The sequence below is a fragment of the Haliotis rufescens genome, unplaced genomic scaffold, assembly GCF_023055435.1.
Source record: "Haliotis rufescens isolate VD_foot unplaced genomic scaffold, xgHalRufe1.0.p SCAF_8, whole genome shotgun sequence".
Taxonomy (NCBI): Eukaryota; Metazoa; Mollusca; class Gastropoda; order Lepetellida; family Haliotidae; genus Haliotis; species Haliotis rufescens.
This window is the reverse complement of record NW_025964372.1, coordinates 22,070,008-22,089,190: the sequence shown is the minus strand read 5'-3', so window position 1 is coordinate 22,089,190 and position 19,183 is coordinate 22,070,008. Positions and strand designations below refer to the sequence as shown.

Below are 19,183 nucleotides of genomic sequence, written 5' to 3'. Positions count from 1 at the left end.
TTTTTCATGTCTACCTGTGGGTAACTTTTAACAATATCATGACAGAGGATAGATCGAATGAACTTAGGGGTACGAGTGGCCCCCATGTCGTCTAAGGCACTGTAATTTGCTGTGCAGAATCGTGTCCTTTGGGTCCATCAGAAACCTATGATTGCGTGTTCAAATCCCATTTCACCTGATTATGTTTCCAAGTTTGTCAGCACCATACCCATGATCATGGGTTTCACAAAAGCAGTAAGTATCTGAGATCTGCATCACTTTTACAGCTTCTTCCCACATTAAGCTGACACGCCATCATATAACTGGAATACTTTTCAACATGGCGTTAAACTCACTCACTCACTCACCCACTTAACCCCCACAAACAATCCATTATGGTTACCTGGATCCAGACGAAGCCGAACTCGTAGTATGGGTGACTGCTTGGGCCAGGGCCTGGGTACCACGTCTGCTTGCGGACAAACTTCGTGGTTGGGGTGAAGGTCGCGTTCTGGCGGATCTTGTAGCGGATGTGCGGAGGAAGGGAGCCGTCTGCTCCTATGTTCTCGAATACAACACCTGGGAAGGAAACCAGTTTTTACTGTTAAAAGTGACCTGATTACACCTCGCCCATTCCTGATGTGGAAAATGTTGTATTCAGTGAACATTTTCCTATGAGCTATTCCGTAATTTTATGAAGTCGATGAATTCATAGTGTTTGTCAAATGTACCCTTAACAAATACAAAAACGTGAATTAAACCAGAATACTAGAGGTTCAGAAGTTCACCTTCATGCAGTGCTAAAACACTTGGGGTGTGAGAAAATACTTCACTCGCTTTTGTGTCTTGGCACCTCGACTATTCATTATGTGGAAAATGTTGTAGATGTTGAACCAATCAATGTAACCATAACTTTACAAAGTCTCTGAATTTATAGGGTCAGCTTTTGTGTTTTATAACCATACTACCCAACACTTGGATACAATGGGTTTTCATTGTCATTTGTCACGATTTTTCTTTAGATTAAATGACAATTTTATTTAAATGACAGTTTTATTGTCTATGCTGTCTAAAAGACTACCATGTCCTACCAAACAAATTAATTCGCCTAAAAAGGCGACTATGCTTGTCATAAGAGGCGACTAACGGAATCGATTGGTCAGGCTCTCTGGCTTGGTTGATGCATGTTATCGTATCCCAATTGCGTAGATCGATGCTCATGATGCCAATCACTGGATAGTCTGGTCCAGACTCGATTATTTACAGACCCGATGCCATATAGCTGGAATATTGCTGAGTGCAGCATAACACAACAAACAAATAAACAAACAAGCAAATTAAGTACAGCTGTATAACATTATATCTCACCTGCCAACACACTGACATTATCATGGTAAGCTTCATTAAGGAAGTACTGGACCATGGCTGTCTCGTTGTCGAATCCCTGGAACACGTTGAGACTGATGCCATCCATCAGAGTGAGCCAGCTGTGAGCAGCCTTGCTGATGACCTGGATAGAGTGCAGGTACTCCTTGCTGGTGGGCACCGTCTCGTTAAGGAAGGGAGACAACTGCGGGATCTGGAACATCCATCCCAGCATGCCACGGTGTTCTTTCAGCTCATGCTGCATCTGTTTTTCAAAAAGAAAAAAAACATGAATTCAGGTAGGAATACAAGTCAAAGGAGCTCATTTTCCGAGTTGATGCCAAAAGAAACGCGAACCATAGAAACATTTAGGGATGTATGTACACTAAGAAGAGATGTTTCAAATGTGTACCACTCAATGACAAAACTAACAATCAGTCAAGTGTTACCACAGAGTGACTTTATTCGTATCACGGTATGCTGCATTTGATTTCAAAACTTTACACGCTCTTCCTGCAGAAGACAAACGGTGCATCTCGAGTCATGGCTCTATGACGTCACGTGTTATGCATTTATGACCAACAGTTTACACAACATTACAGTATGTTTGTTTGTGCATCCATATTAAGCAACATGTATGGTATTCACATTTCTTTTGGCGGTGAGTATATATCTGTGACAAAGGGTTTTATCAATAGTTCAATGAAATTGAAGAAACAACTTTTAAAACACATTGAATATCAACTTAAAGAGAAAATGACCATCCATCAAATCTTTTCACTTTATTGATCTGTTGTGAACATTAAATATGAGTCTGCAAAAAGTCTGCTTTTAACAGTTTGTTGAACAATCTGCCATCAGGTATGATAGAAATCATCAATAAATCAGGCAGTGTGTTCATTTGTTGTTTAATGACACACTCAGCAATATTCCAACTTTATCAAGCTGGCCTGTAACCAAGTCTGGACCAGACAATCCAGTGATTATTATTGTGAGGAAACAAGTCACCTGATCCCTTACGCCACCTCTTATGACCAGAATAGGTTGCTGGGACCCATTCTAACCTGGAATCACCACAGGGTTCAGTACATCTGGGACAATGCGAGTCAGGTCACAGTGAAGTCCATCGACCCAGGTGGTCACCAATAGAAGCACTCTCCATACAGAGAAAGCAACAAGCAGACACACAGCCAGACTCTGACATACAGCAGACACCCAAACTGACAGACAGACAGACAGCTACACAGGCAGCCATACAGACAGACACACACACACAGGCTCCTACCTCTCTGATGGAGTCCAAGTTGTGGGCTGTCTGAGGCTCCTCCAGGTATTCCTTCAGCTCCACAGACACGTTCAGCCAAGTCCGCGCGTAGTCACTGATCAAGTCAATGAATGCAAACGAAGCATTTGCCTGCAACACAAACAAATCTACAAGCTGATTAAACTGTCAAGCAATTGTTGTTTGTTTGTTGTCCAACGCTGCACTCAGCAATACTCAAGCTATATGACGGTGGTCTGTAAATAATTGGGCAGTCGGGTAGCCTAGTGCTTAAAGCGTTAGCTCGTCACGCCGATTCTAAACATGGGTACAATGTGCGAAGTCCATTTCTGGTGTCCCCCGCCGTGATATTGCTGGAATATTGCTAAAAGCGACGTAAAATCATACTCACTCACTCACTGTAAATAATCAAATCTGGACCACACAATCCAGTGAATGACATCATGAGTATCGATCCAAACAATTGGGATACAATGACATGCATCAACCAAGTCAGCGAGCCTGACCACCCAATCCCGTTACGACAAGCATAGTCGCCTTTTACGGCAAGGATGGGTTGCTGAAGACCTATACTACCCAGGATCTTCACGGGTATGCTTTAACATACAATCATTTAAAGAAACCAAAGTTATGGGTCCACCTCAATCATGATAAGCATTGAAAAGATCTCGGATAGGAGTGAGTGAGATTTTCAGTTAAGAAAATGAAGTTCGTTTAACAAATTCTCCTTCCCTATGGTCTGCACACCTGAATCATGACGTCGTCAGCAGAGGTGTTGGCCGGGGCATAGAGGACCTTGGGGTTGCTGTACAGGACATGCAGTAGGATTCCCAGCATCCTGTGTTGCCGGGATGACAGGCTGAGGGCGTCGAGACCAGAGCGGTGTTCAGGGTTGCCGTCCTTGTCTGTGGGGATTGTTGGGGGCGGAGTGCCGCACACAGTCTGCTGCATGAAGGACCACAGCTTGAGGAGGCCTTGGGGATGCTGGGCCTTTGGTTTCACTGTGGGGATCTGTGCAAAACAATGTGTGAAGGAGTCGTTTTTTCACAGAACCCTTCTTTACATTTTTTATTTCGGAATGGAAATTACAGTTTTATTGGGAATTGAAATAAGGCCACTGTAATAAGAAAGATTAGAGTTACCTGCCCTTGCCATTTACAAAAATCTGGCACCAGATTCATGAATGGAAAAAGGGAAGAAAAAAGACTTGGTATCTTTTTCTTTCCTTTTTCAATTACATAAGTAAAAACTTTCCATAATATTCATAATTACTTGACATTCATCAGCAAACAAGGTTTGAGGCAATATGATTATCACAAAGTAACTTTGAAAATACACAAGGTCTTTTGAAACAAGGAATGTGAAGGTATATATATCTTTCAGAAGAGTATGTGATTTTAACAGGTACAACAATATCAAGCAAAATTTGTTGTTCAAGCCATTCATTTCGGTTGGCGTTTGTCGTAAAAATATGTTACTGCTCTCATTAAAAATCTAAATGCAGGTATATAACAGTAGACACCAATAAATGCAGGTACATGCTTTACGCCAAATACTAAAAACTATACTTTTATGTACACAGTGCTTACAAGTTCTACTGAATACGAAAGGGACCTGTTATGACGGTGACCAGAGAGTGACCATCAACACCAATAACCCTCCTACCTTGGTTGGCGTTGTATCAGTGGTGTTGCCTGCAGCTGGTGTTGTTTCGTTCCCGCCTTGGTGGGCGTCAGTTGTGTTGTCAATGTCGAAGGCATCCTGTGGGATCATTTCCACCAGCTTAGCCAGCATCTCCAGCTCTGTGTGGAACTGGACGAACTTGTTCACCTGTAAACCAACACAAGGCAGAGGTGTGTGAGGGAGAGTATTTTTTGTTTGTTTTTTGTTTAATGCCCCCAAACTAGTGATAGATATTATGAGCAATGACAACCATCGTCGGGGTACAATGACACGCCATCAACAGCGTTGAGTGTTTGTTGTCTAATGCTGCACTCAGCAATATCCCAGCTATATGACAGCGGCCTGTAAATAATTGAATCGGGACAGACAATACAGTGATTGATATTATCAGCAACGATCCATGCTGTTGGGGTATGATGACACACCATCAACGAAGTCACAGGTCCTGACCAACCATTCCATTTAGTCACCTCTTACGACCAGAATAGGTTAGTAGAGACCTATCCTAACCAAGAATCTTGGTGTCTTACAGGAGTAATGAAGTTTATGTCACACAGGTATATAATCTCTTTCAGTCATGATAGATATTATTACATTTGTTATAATTAAGTTTTGCTTGCTTATTTTTTTCTTAATGCTGCACTCAGCAACATTCCAGCTATATGACAGAGGCCTGTAAATAATCTTGTCTGGACCACACGATAAAGGGATTGACATCATGAGCATCAATCTAAGCTATTGGGATATACAATGACATGCATCAACCAAGTCATTGAGCCAGACCACCTAATCCTGTTAATCGCCTCCTTTGACAATCATAGATTGCTGAAGACAAAGTCTAACCCGGATCTACACAGTGCTTAACGTTGAGTAAGTCCCACGAGGTTGTTCTAAATGTCAAAAGCAAATGAATCCCATTCATGGAACTCTGCCCATGATACCTTGTGTCACCGTATCATGTAGTAGACATACTGCAACCATGGCAACATAATGGAGACAAACGATGAGTCTTTATCATTCTTTGAAGCTGATCTGCCAACTTTCTGTTGAGTAAACCACACATGATGCTCCACAAGCAGATGATCAATGAACTTACTTTGGTGATGAAGTTGGAAATCTTGTACGCTGTGGAAGTCAGGTTCACTGGCTTCAGGTTCAACTGAAATCATAATAAAAAGCTTTAACTACTCAATCCCTGGGAACATCTCATCACAGATATTTCAGACTACAGGCTCAGTTTGAAGACAGGTCTTTAAACCTCAAAATGAAGAGAGTACCTATAACAAGCGCTGTTGAGAATAGTCAGGCAGCAAAACCTTAATCTGCAAGCTCTACTAGTCGATTCTGTATTATCGCACAGCTACAGACATGAGGCAAGTGGAAGATGTGCTGTATCCTGGTGATGTGTATGGTGATGCAATTACATCTGCCTCACCATGGTGATATTACATCTGTCACCATGGTGATGTTACATCGGAATCACCATGGTGATGTTACATTTGTGTCACCATGGTGGAAACATCTGTCTAACCATGGTGATGTTACATCTGTGTCACCGTGGAGACAACCTCTGTCTCACCATGGTGATGTTACATCTGTGTCATCATGGTGATGGTACATCTGTCTCACAATAGTGATGTTACATCTGTGTCATCATGGTGATGTTACATCTGTCTCACCATGGTGATGTTACATCTGTGTCATCATGGTGATGTTACATCTGTCTCACAATAGTGATGTTACATCTGTGTCATCATGGTGATGTTACATCTGTGTCATCATGGTGATGGTACATCTGTGTCATCATGGTGATGGTACATCTGTCTCACAATAGTGATGTTACATCTGTGTCATCATGGTGATGTTACATCTGTGTCATCATGGTGATGTTACATCTGTCTCACCATGGTGATGTTACATCTGTGTCATCATGGTGATGGTACATCTGTCTCACAATAGTGATGTTACATCTGTGTCATCATGGTGATGTTACATCTGTGTCATTATGGTGATGTTACATCTGTCTCACCATGGTGATGTTACATCTGTCTCACCATGGTGATGTTACATCTGTGTCATCATGGTGATGGTACATCTGTCTCACAATAGTGATGTTACATCTGTGTCATCATGGTGATGTTACATCTGTGTCATCATGGTGATGTTACATCTGTCTCACCATGGTGATGTTACATCTGTCTCACCATGGTGATGTTACATCTGTGTCATCATGGTGATGTTACATCTGTGTCATCATGGTGATGTTACATCTGTCTCACCATGGTGATGTTACATCTGTCTCACCATGGTGATGTTACATCTGTGTCATCATGGTGATGTTACATCTGTCTCACCATGGTGATGTTACATCTGTGTCATCATGGTGATGTTACATCTGTCTCACCATGGTGATGTTACATCTGTCTCATCATAGTGATGTTACAACATCTGTCTCACCATGTTGACAATATCCTGGTCTGTGACGGAACTGCGCAGGTAGGCTGACAAGTCCTGGAACTGAGCAGACGTCATGTTGCACAGGTCCTTCTGGAGGTGAATCTGGAACAGGTGATCAGTGTCAGCATCAGATCAACTCTGCTACATTCATCAGATATGTTTATGTCAACATCCAAATCTCATCTTTGGTATTTTACAGCAGATTCCAAAGCCCAGAAAATAATGACAGGACCCAGTAAGTTACCTTTATGTCCAATCCTGTTAATTTCATCAATAAATTATGTCTAAATCAAATCAAATATCCAACAACTTGTTTTCATAACCATGTTCAAAGTGACCTGGAATTTTCATGAAATGCCAATCGTCTCCATTATCTAGGGTCTGGTCATTTATTAAAGTGGAGATGGGTCAGAGGTTTTTGATGCACTAAAGTACTGAAATACAGTGAAAATAATTACCCTCCCCTAATGCTTGTCATATTGCTGATGACCCTCCCCGTGTCCTTGTACATTTATTTCATGACCCTCCCCAAAAAGATGAAATACAAAAGCACTTTATATTATATTATACACTGTCCCTTTTTTCATGACCCTCCCAAAAGATGCATATTATTTTTTATGGTCCTACCCTTGAGATATTTTGGGGTGACCCTCCTGTTTCCCTCTGACCCATCCACCCTTATAATAAATGACTGGTCCCTTACATCCATCAAGCCAATAGTAGTCTCCCACCTTTGTTATCAGTTGGTCATGCCACAGTTTATCCCTTGAAGAATACCCTAAACCATGCTATTGTTATTATTTCAGGAGATCTCTTCAGATCTCAGTGACTCACCAGTGACTCGTTGTGGGTCTCAGGAATGAAGAGGTTTACAAGCAGTGTAGGGTCACATGACAGTTTTCTCAAGGACGAGGGTGAGAAGACCTCCATCTGAAACATGAGTGAGTGAGTTGGGTTTAACACCTCTTGGAACACTGTTTTCTGTTATTTCACTGCCTGTCAGCTTCATGTCTGAGCAAAGCTGAGGTCTTAGATGTTTACAACTTTGGTTTTTGTTTGTTTGTTTGGTTTGTTTGGTTTGTTGTTTAACACTGCACTCAGCAATATTCCAGCTATATGACGGCGGTCTGTAAATAATCGAGTCTGGACCAGACAATCCAGTGATTAATATCATGAGCATCAATCCGCACAATTGGGATCGATGACATGCATCAACCAAGTCAGCGAGCCTGACCACCCAATCCTGTTAGTCGCTTTTTACGACAAGCATAGTCGCCTTTTACGGCAAGCATGGGTTGCTGAAGACCTATTCTACCCCGGATCTTCACGGGTCTTCCAACTTTGGTGAACACACAGACACTGTAGTGGCGCTGATAAATCAGCAACTCTGGATGTTTGTTTTGTGAGGTGGAGGTAGTGAGGTAAAAATGGAATAGTCTTCAAAACTTTTATCATACAATGAGCCTTATGATGCCACTTGGGAAATAGCGTAACATTGCTGTAAATGGGGCTGTAATGAAATAATCACTAATTATGACCATATCACCATCTAAACATCTCAACCTCACCTTCAGCAGCTGGGCCATCTGATCAGGGCTAACGATGAAGGACGTGTTGAGACGTTCGACAATACTGATCAACGCCTCGATCACCACTGCCATGTTCTGACCCTCCAGGAGCTTAGGGTTACTCATTATCTTCTCAAATATCTGCGTCTCCAGATTATCAATATTGCCACTGGCAGACCTCTCCAGGATGTCTTCAACAATGCCTTCAACTCCCTTCTTCAGTATTCCCTGTCCAGTGTCTTTCCAGGGAAGTCTCAAGCCACCCGTTTCTCCAGACAGTGACTGGAGAATGTCTTGCATTGGTCCTGCGTCGGCGCTCCGTTTCTGGCGGTTCAAGGTGTCCTGCATGTACACCATGTCATCTCCGAACAGGTACTTGTACACCTGGGAACGGAGGCAGGGTCACTGTCAGCATGTTACACACATAACATCTATTTCATCTTCATACTTCAGAAATGCTTCATCATGATGATGATGATGATGATGATGATGATGATGGTCATTGTCGTCATCATCATCCACATCATCATCATGCACCACAACAACATCATCATCATCATCATCATCATCATCCTTCTCCATCATTATCACTGTTACAATCTACATGCCACAGTTGAAACTAAGATATTGCAGGGATTTATCTGGGGAAGGCTGATATTTGGCAGGGACCTTCATTTTACCGATATCAGAACCAATAAAAAGAAAGAGGCTTAAATGCTTATATTGACGTTAATGCATTGAATGCTATTTTAAACATGATAAAATACATCTGAAATTAAGAACATAAGAACTTTTACAAAATTTCAAATTTTGAACAACATAAAGATTTTTCTCAATTTGCCTGCGAAGAAGGGCACTTAGTTTGGAACCCTAGAAAAAAAACCTGCATTGTCTCAGTGTAAATGTGAAGTTATACCTTAACTGGTATAGATGATAACCTTTGCGATGGACAAAATGTATGTTGTTTCATGACTTGAATCTAACTTGCCACAAAGGGAAATTGGCCCGAGACTATAGCCCTTTTTAACAAGAAGTACCCCTTTAAAAACAAAATATTTTATAAATATTACTTTATTTACAGTTGGGCTGTTTCCTGGTTACAGAAAACATTGACCTTTCACAACCAAACAATAGTTACAAGTCATCAAAACCGAAACTGACATATAAAATGGAAAGATGAACTTAATAACACACAAATTTAAAGGAAAACATGCTTTTTCCTGTTTACATTAAATGTTGATTCTACCTTGAGTTTGGAAATTACTTGATTTTGATTGGTCAACAAGAGGTATCAAATCACAATAACCACAGCTCATTTGAAGACCACATCACTCAATATCTTCACTAACACCAAAGAGTTTGTGTTCAATTTTGACATGGCAGAAAGAAGATAAACATACTGTGTTAACAATTTACATGAATTAGAACTAGGTAACCAGTAGATTTAACCATTCTAAATGAAACATTTGAAACCACAAACTGCACGTTCAGCATTCAATTTAGTGTGGTAAAATCAACAGGTAACTAGCTCTAAATTGAAAACTTTATTTCCTAAATCAAACCTATCCTGACTACAATAGCAGGGGGTAGTGGCTATACTTCCTATTTCCTTGTTGATCTCAAATCAAAGAAAACACTGCCTGACATGAAAGACAAAAGAAAGACCTAGTTTCACAAGGACAGTTGGTGATGTCCCGGCAGTACTGCCTAGATGTGAACAGTCAATTTGAACATCGTGTCGATATTGACAAGAAAGACAGAACAAAGAGGAGCAAGTACTTCAAGGTTGTTTGGTTTGTTGTTTAACGCCGCACTCAGCAATATTCCAGCTATATGACGGCGGTCTGTAAATAATCGAGTCTGGACCAGACAATCCAGTGATATATCATATCATGAACATCGATCCACCCAATTGGGATCGATGACATGCATCAACAAAGTCAGCGAGCCTGACCACCCGATCCCGTTAGTCGCCTTTTACGACAAGCATAGTCGCCTTTTACGGCAAGCATGGGTTGCTGAAGATCTATTCTACCCCCGATCTTCACGGGTCAGTACTTCAAGGACAGAAGTGAAACACAGCATCAGTAGCTACTTCCTAGACGTGAACAGTCAAGTTGTCGATATTGACAAGAAAGGCAGAGTAAAGAGGAGCGAGTTTCACATATTTGGTAATGCGATGTAGCATCAGTACTTACTCCCTGGACGTGAACGGTTGAGTTTAGCAGTGTGTCGATATCCTCTTTGGGCAGAGAGAGGTTATTGTGGAGGAATGATACCAGACCCTTGACGCTGGGGAGCACCTGGGAGATCTCAAAATCTACAAAACATATAAGAATAAAATAATATAATCATGGGAATCAGGTCTCTCAACAATATCATAGTAATTTATTTCAGTTTTCAAGATAAAATGAAATTTTGACATTTTACAAAGGATTCCAATTAAAAATTAAGATAAAATAATACATTCAAGGTTGTCGGTCCTTCTTGCACCATCCTCATTAACAAATTACATTTTCTTGACATGAAATTTAATTAAACTTATTTCCATCTAAAGATTTGGGCACCTTCCATTGCAGTTATTGACTGGTCCCACATCATTGCTGTTTTAAGAGTCAATGACATTTTGACAAGACAATTATTTTGAAAGAAAAAAGTTTGCATAAATAAAATTCAGAATTAATACTTGCAATACAGTATCAATTTGGTTAATACAGTATTTCAGATAATACTGAAAATCAACCTGGCAACTTAAGACTCATAAGTAGAAGACTCCACACCGTAGTCGTAGAGATTGCTAAACGCTAAAAGCATCATTATGACATCTAATACTAAAGGATGAGATAGGATAAGGGTGACCTTTTTGGCCCACTACAAATGTCAATTTTTTTAAAGACGCAGAAAACTCTGACAGGACTTAATGTGTTGAGTGAGCATTTATGTACAAGGCCACTTAGCTCATAAAATCCTGTACATTCTGCTAACGGGCTAGTTAATCTTTAGTCATGTTAGGCAGCAGAGAAAAAAGTATTATACTTCTAGTCGTTGGTTTGGCTAAAAATTGCACTTTTCATCATTTTGACAAGCTCACTTGTATCATCCACCAACACTGACTCAAACAGTACAATCTTCATAATCTGGAGGAAAACCGTAGATGTTTCCAGTAACAAAATGCTTTTTATTACCAAGATTCATAGAAGTTCAGTAGCGTGAAGTCCAACCTGAACTTGACAAGCCCAAAAGATCTCATAAACTTCCCCACCCCAATACACAATACATTCAATCTGCACAGACACAAGGCATCATGTAAAGCATGACTTGTTCTGGGGGTAAACAGGTTAGAGTTACCTGCCCTTTGTAAAAAATCTGGAAAACAAGCAAGTCTGTGGGTGTGTAGGCTCGGGGACACCTGCAGTCACACAGAGGCTACAGCACATGGTATTTTCCAAGGGATAAGCCCAACACTCTCAAGGGATAAGCCCAACACTCTCAAGGGATAAGCCCAACACTCGCAAGGGATAAGCCCAACACAAAGTTATTGCCATGTTTAACCATTACTAGTGAGTGAGTTGGGTTTAACGCCGCTTTTAACAGTATTCCAGTTATATCACGGCGTGTCAGCCTAATGTGGGAGGAAAGCCCAAGGTGATGCAGGTCTCATACGTTTACCACTTCGGTGAAACCCACGAGCACGGGTATGGTGCTGACAAACCTAGAAACATAAGGCGTGCCCAAGGGACGTTTTTTATCATTACTAAGATTTGAAAACAGATGGTGATGTGAAGTGTTTGTTGTCATACTGCCACCAGAAAACACTTTGTTTTTGTTTCTGCTCTGTGTATCTGGGTACTATGAACATCCAAAGGCAAAGTTGATATAGATTTCTCTATAAGAAGCTTGAATATGGTTTGGTATTTCCATTTTTACACTCCAATAAATATCGATAATTGACATGTAAGGTAAGACAAAGGTAAAATCTTACCAGAGGCATTTTTAAACTGGTCATGTAGAAATGCTGGGTCATCTATGATGCTCTTGTACAGGTCTGGTATCTGGTTCATTTCTTCAGGAGTGAAACCTGGGTCGAAGAAATTGCGATTCTCTGCCAACACCTGTAGCCGTTTAAGGACGGACGTGGTGGAGCTAGAATAGAGAATCCATGATTACTTCTACAAAAGAAAGTGACACCTGGACAAAAGACGTTATAAGTTGCAGCAGTATCACAAGGGATACATGTGGTTTTATGCTTCCTGCATTTGGTGTTATACCATGAGCCGGAGGCGAGTGGTATAAAACCTAACGAGGGACTCATAAAACCCCATGTATCCCTAGTGATCCTGTTACAATGAACTTAATGAACTTTTAATATGACATTGTAAGAGAATTAAAACAATTTCAAAATGTTCGATTGAGCTGAGGTTAACTTGCACTATGTCACATGACCTACAGTGACTCGGAAAAAGTGTGTGGCTTCTTGCTTTGAAGCAGGGTACAAAAGATTTATTCTGCCTCTCAGAAATCAATGTGCAGCCTGACTTATTCATGGTGGGGTATAAGGGATTTATTCACCCGCTGAGATATTTATTCCCCACCAAGGTGGGATACATAGTATTTATCAAGATCATGTGAACCAGTCAGATGGAGGTATGACATGGAAGTGTGATCATTTTATTTACATTTAGCTGTCATCATCAGATTGTATCAACTATGGATCTTTCTTTCAGTATCATGACACATATCTGACCATGACATATCATGATATGTATTGTATAGTGACCTGACTACAGTGAGCAATATCAAATCATGACCTCACTATAGTGATATGTATCTATCGTGACCTCACTATAGTGATATGTATTGTATCGTGACCTTACAATGGTGATATGTATCTATTGAGACCTCACTGTGGTGATATGTATTGATCATGACCTCAGTGTAGTGATATGTATCTATAGTGTCCACTGTGGTGATATGTATTGTATCGGGACCTCACTGTAGTGATATGTATCTATCATGACCTCACTGTAGTGGTATGTATCTATCTTGTCCTCACTGTAGTGTTATGTATTGTATCGTTACCTCACTGTAGTGATATGTATCTATCGTGTCCTCACTGTCGTGATACGTATCTATAATGTCCTCACTGTAGTGATATGTATCTATCGTGACCTCACTGTAGTAATATGTATCTATCATGTCCACACTGTAGTGATATGTATTGTATTGTGTCCTCACTGTAGTGATATGTATTTATACGTGACCTCACAATGGTGATATGTATCTATCATGACCTCACTGTAGTGATATGTATCTATCATGACCTCACTGTAGTGATATGTATTGTATTGTGACCTTACAATGGTGATATGTATCTATCGAGACCTTACAATGGTGATATGTATCTATTGAGACCTCACTGTATTGATATGTATTGATCATGACCTCAGTGTAGTGATATGTATCTATCGTGTCCACTGTGGTGATATGTATTGTATTGTGACCTCACTGTAGTGAAATGTATCATATCTTACCTCACTGTAGTGATATGTATCTATCATGACCTCACTGTAGTGATATGTATCTATCATGACCTCACTGTAGTGATATGTATCTATCGTGTCCACTGTGGTGATATGTATTGTATCGGGACCTCACTGAAGTGATATGTATCATTCGTGACCTCGCTGTAGTGATATGTATCATTCGTGACCTCACTGTAGTGATATGTATTGTATCGTGACCTCACTGTAGTGATATGTATCTATCATGACCTCACTGTAGTGATATGTATCCCTTGTCCTCACTTTAGTTATATGTATCATTCGTGACCTCACTGTAGTGATATGTATCTATCATGACCTCAATGTAGTGATATGTATCTATCATGACCTCACTGTAGTGATATGTATCTATCTTGTCCTCACTTTAGTTATACGTATCATTCGTGACCTCACTGTAGTGATATGTATCATTCATGACCTCACTGTAGTGTTATGTATTGTATCGTGACCTCACTGTAGTGATATGTATCTATCTTGTCCTCACTGTAGTGATATGTATCTATCATGACCTCACTGTTGTGATATGTATCTATCATGTCCTCACTGTAGTGATATGTATCTATCATGACCTCACTGTAGTGATATGTATCTATCATGACCTCACTGTTGTGATATGTATCTATCATGACCTCACTGTTGTGATATGTATCTATCATGACCTCACTGTAGTGATATGTATCATTCATGACCTCACTGTAGTGTTATGTATTGTATCGTGACCTCACTGTAGTGATATGTATCTATCTTGTCCTCACTGTAGTGATATGTATCTATCATGACCTCACTGTAGTGATATGTATTGTATTGTGACCTCACTGTAGTGATATGTATTGTATCGTGACCTCACTGTAGTGATATGTATCTATCATGACCTCACTGTAGTGATATGTATCTATCGTGTCCTCACTGTAGTGATATGTATCTATCGTGACCTCACTGTAGTGATATGTATCTATCTTGTCCTCACTGTAGTGATATGTATCTATCTTGACCTCACTGTAGTGATATGTATTGTATCGTGACCTCACTGTAGTGATGTGTATCTATCATGACCTCACTGTAGTGATATGTATCTATCTTGACCTCACTGTAGTGATATGTATTGTATCGTGTCCTCACTGTAGTGATATGTATTTATACGTGACCTCGCTATCATAAGTATCATCTCGGGACATCATGATACATATCGTATCGTGACCTCACTGTAGTGATATGTATCTATTGTGACCTCGCTATCATAAGAATCATCTCGGGACATCATGATACATATCGTACCGTGACCTCACTACATTTATGATGACACGGAAGCGTATCTTGACTTTGTGTACAGCCCCAGTCTTATAGAAGTGACTCTACTACAGAGATTCTCACCTCGAGCTGGGGAAGTCCAAGAAGCCGTGTTCATCCGTGTGTCCATTCTCACAGAACATCTGCATGATGGAGACCAGGCCGGAGGACGGGAGAGGCATGGTGCGGAAGTGAGCTGAAAATAAACAAGTTGACATTTTACATCTTCCGATAACACAGACAGATTAAAAGATCATAAGGCCTACAAAGGTGGAGTTTAACTTCATCTGAAGGTTGTTTTTGCACTGTACTGTACAGCTCGTAACATAGTTTGCATCAGAAAATAGTGTGTGTGTAACAGTGTGTTACATTTGACTCATCAGGGCTTGAGACAGGATTTCAGTTTGTCAAACCTGCAGTTCTGTAGTCTAGCTGGTAGAAGTCCATATAATAAAAACATTTACCTTACATGTCTACTAAACTAAAAGCATTATGACAGCTTTGTTTGTTTTCCCTTACAGCATGTACAGAATCTTTACTTTCAATTCCATCTATCACAGAGAACTAGCTAGGCTAACACATTTGATTCAAGATCTGCAATTCCACTTTATTTGTCTGCTGGGAAATATTTCTTTTCTTATTGACCATGTACAATCTACAGTACGATGAAGATGGTGACCAATGTTATGATTTTTCTTCAGCAACTGACAAATTTACTTGCAAATCCATGTATTCAAGAAGCCCATAATCCTCATCCTAACACGTTTGACTAATTTTTTTTCCAAATCAAATTCAATTGAATATATTTTTATTTCGGTGATATATTGATTTACGTGTTATAAAAATTACCAAATCCAACAGTTTTGATGGTATTTTTTGTTTTCTCGTTTACAATCTTTTCAATGTCTGTCCTAATATTAGCGCAAATCAGCTTCATACACATTATATATGGATGTGATATTCAATATGACAAAGAGAGTGCCCAGTAATTTGCGAGGTCGATGCACATCAATAATCGCCCTGTTAATAAAGAAGGAATGAACACCTGTGCCTGTAGCAGTCATTACATGTTTACACATTTTAACATCTGTATTATCAGAAAAAATACTTTTTGGTACAGAAATAAACTGTCAAAAATTTTTCTTGATGACCTGCAATAACAGATTAGCTATGGGCCTATGTGAAGACCTATGTAAGGTCCTAGGCTGTATATTAGGATGTAATGATCGATCAAACTATCAGTTGTAAGACATCAGTGCCAAATTGAACTAGCAATTATCTTTTAATCATATTATTATTTTTTATATATCAACAATGACATCCGGTTACCATGTGATCACATCTCCACATATCTAGACAAGAGTCATCAGAAAGATGACATATCCCCCCAGCAGCTGTCTGTAAAGTAACCACAAGTAAATGTGCAATTCTGTACATGCTGTACATAATGAGTAAAGAGTTGAATGTTCTTTAAGAAGCATACATTGTTTACCAACAAAAGATCCACCATGGTCGCATCCATGTGAAATGGAAAGTAAAACGTGTGTTTCTGTGGGGTTTTTTTTATATAAACAAATGACAAATTACAAGAAACAAGCGTATAGTCAACGACGTCATCTATATCCCCCACCCATTTTAACACGTTATGGTCCCAAACCAGGTAACTGACCCAACATTTCTCTTAGCCCATGTCAAAATAGCTGCAATGGAAATTCTAAAATAAACATTTCTAAAACTCCTTAATATCAAATGGCACCTGTTCAGTATGTACTTTATATATGGACATGCAATGTTTGGCAAGGAAATATTTAACAGTTTACTTGTTATACTCCATAAGTGAACCCACCCTATATGAAAACTTAAATCCAACTTGTTGCCATGGAAACGTAAAAAAATAAAATAAAAAAATTCCAAAATAGCAAAAGGCACCAGTTCAGTATGTGCCTGGTAGACATGCAAAGTTTTGTAAGAAAGTATTTAACAGTTTTTGAGTTACGCTCCGGAAACGAACACCACCCTTATAGAACCTAAGTCCAACTTGTTGCCATGTAAACGTAATACATAAAAATTTCTAAAATTCCTAAATAGCAAAAGGCATCAGTTCAGCATGAGTCTGATAGACATGCAAAGTTTTGTAAGAAAGTTTTGAATGGGTTTTGAGTTATGCTCCGGAAACGAACTCTACCCTATAGAACCTAAGCCCAACTGGTTGCCATGGAAACGTAAAAAAAAATATATAAAAAATTCCTAAATAGCAAAAGGCACCAATTCAGTATGTGCCTGGTAGACATGCAAAGTTTTGCAAGAAAGTATTTGATGGTTTTTGAGTTACGCTCCGGAAACGAACACCACCCTTATAGAACCTAAGTCCAACTTGTTACCATGGAAACGTAAAAAATAAAAATTTATAAAATTCCTAAATAGCAAAAGGCACAACTTCAGTATGTGACTGATAGATATGCCAAGTTTCGAACAAATACACTGAATTATTTTCGCGTCATGCCCCGGAAAAGGAAATGATTATGGACGAACAGACGGACAGACAGACAGACTGGCTGATCGCTATATCCCCCCGCATTATATGCTGGGGGGATAATAATTACAAAGTATATAATGTTATGGTCGTTAGAGGTGAAACGATACATCGGTACACTCGTTAGTCCAGCCAAAATATTACTCCATAATTCCCGCTTAGTTCGGCAAATTGGAACTTTATAGTCAGTTAACTCCCTAAGTGCCTCGGGAAGATGACCAAAGAAGATCACTATTCACTATATATATTTCCCGGTGGGGCTTCTGGTTTCAAATAGGTCCCCATGAATCTATAATAGGCTTGGTGACAGTTGGTTGATTGTGTGTCATCCATCCACTGGTGGATCAAGAGAGAGGGGTTCAGGGGGTGCGTAGCCCCAAACCACCCATCACACACACATTTCTTAAACACCTTACATGTTAGCTTCTGTACAGCACCCTCGGCCAAGTCACTTTATGACTTGAGTTATGTGCACCCCTACTTTAATGAAAATCCTGGATCTGCCTGTGTCATTGTACCTAGGTGCATGGATTGTCTGGTCCTGGCCTGATTATTTACATCACAAAGTCACTATATATGATACATAAATATACATAATTAGCCTACTGTACTTGCTGTATATCATATATAGATATATATTTAGCCTACTATACTCACTATATTTCATGATATATATTCATATTTAGCCTACTATACTCACTATATTTCATGATATATATTCATATTTAGCCTACTATATTCACTATATTTCATGATATATATTTATATTTTGCCTACTATACTCACCATGCTCACTATATTTCATGATATATATTTATATTTAGCCTACTATACTTACTATATTTCATGATATATAGTGAGCATGGCCTACTTAACTCGCTATATCCTGATTTATATTTAAGTACATAGCTGACCCAGCTTCCACTGCTGTGCCTGCACTGTGCATACTGAAAGTGTCACACCTCTGTTATTGACTAGAAACACTTCAAATGTCAGCGCTGAGAGAAGGTGAAGGTAGCCCCTGTCTCAGTGATCAATACCCCAGCTTATTATTGATTTAAGCCGTCAATACACATACAATTATATTATAAGTGCATGGATCTATATGGCAGTGAATCACACAGTACCAGTCGATCATACATTCATGTGTAAATGACATCCATAACTGGAAATTCAGTCACTTAGTGTTTGTGAAAAATATTTGAAACAGTTTTGATATCCTAATATATCCTGCCAGATGTTCATATCTCATGATGCATGAGGACGTTGATAACACTGTACTGACATGATTAGACTTGAACCCGAGCACAGACTTGCCGCTAGAGGGCATGTGATGTATCAGCAATATCCACTCGCATGATATAATGGAGTATATCCATTGTAGTTCGAAATACGACATCAAAGTCTAGGGGTCCTTGTCACAGCCCAAAATGTCAAAAGTTTAAGATTCAGGGGGTCCATAGATTCA

General features: G+C 39.6%; 1 protein-coding gene across 3 annotated transcripts in view; it reads right to left on the bottom strand.

The window, feature by feature from the left end:
* Positions 1–19,183, bottom strand: part of LOC124142830 (ATP-binding cassette sub-family A member 2-like) — a 94,161-nt gene that overhangs the window by 40,501 nt on the left and 34,477 nt on the right. For all 3 annotated transcript variants that reach the window (XR_007219379.1, XM_046511520.2, XM_046511519.2), the window contains exons 3-14: positions 15,267–15,378; positions 12,317–12,477; positions 10,533–10,654; positions 8,335–8,718; positions 7,601–7,696; positions 6,767–6,868; positions 5,406–5,468; positions 4,292–4,456; positions 3,374–3,637; positions 2,630–2,758; positions 1,348–1,609; positions 383–558 (exon numbers count right to left, since the gene is read on the bottom strand). Coding sequence is in view for 2 of the 3 variants with exons in the window: in XM_046511520.2 (XP_046367476.2) it covers positions 383–558; positions 1,348–1,609; positions 2,630–2,758; positions 3,374–3,637; positions 4,292–4,456; positions 5,406–5,468; positions 6,767–6,868; positions 7,601–7,696; positions 8,335–8,718; positions 10,533–10,654; positions 12,317–12,477; positions 15,267–15,378 (2,036 nt within the window). In the remaining variant the exon portion in view is untranslated. The remainder of the gene's footprint in view (positions 1–382; positions 559–1,347; positions 1,610–2,629; positions 2,759–3,373; positions 3,638–4,291; positions 4,457–5,405; positions 5,469–6,766; positions 6,869–7,600; positions 7,697–8,334; positions 8,719–10,532; positions 10,655–12,316; positions 12,478–15,266; positions 15,379–19,183) is intronic.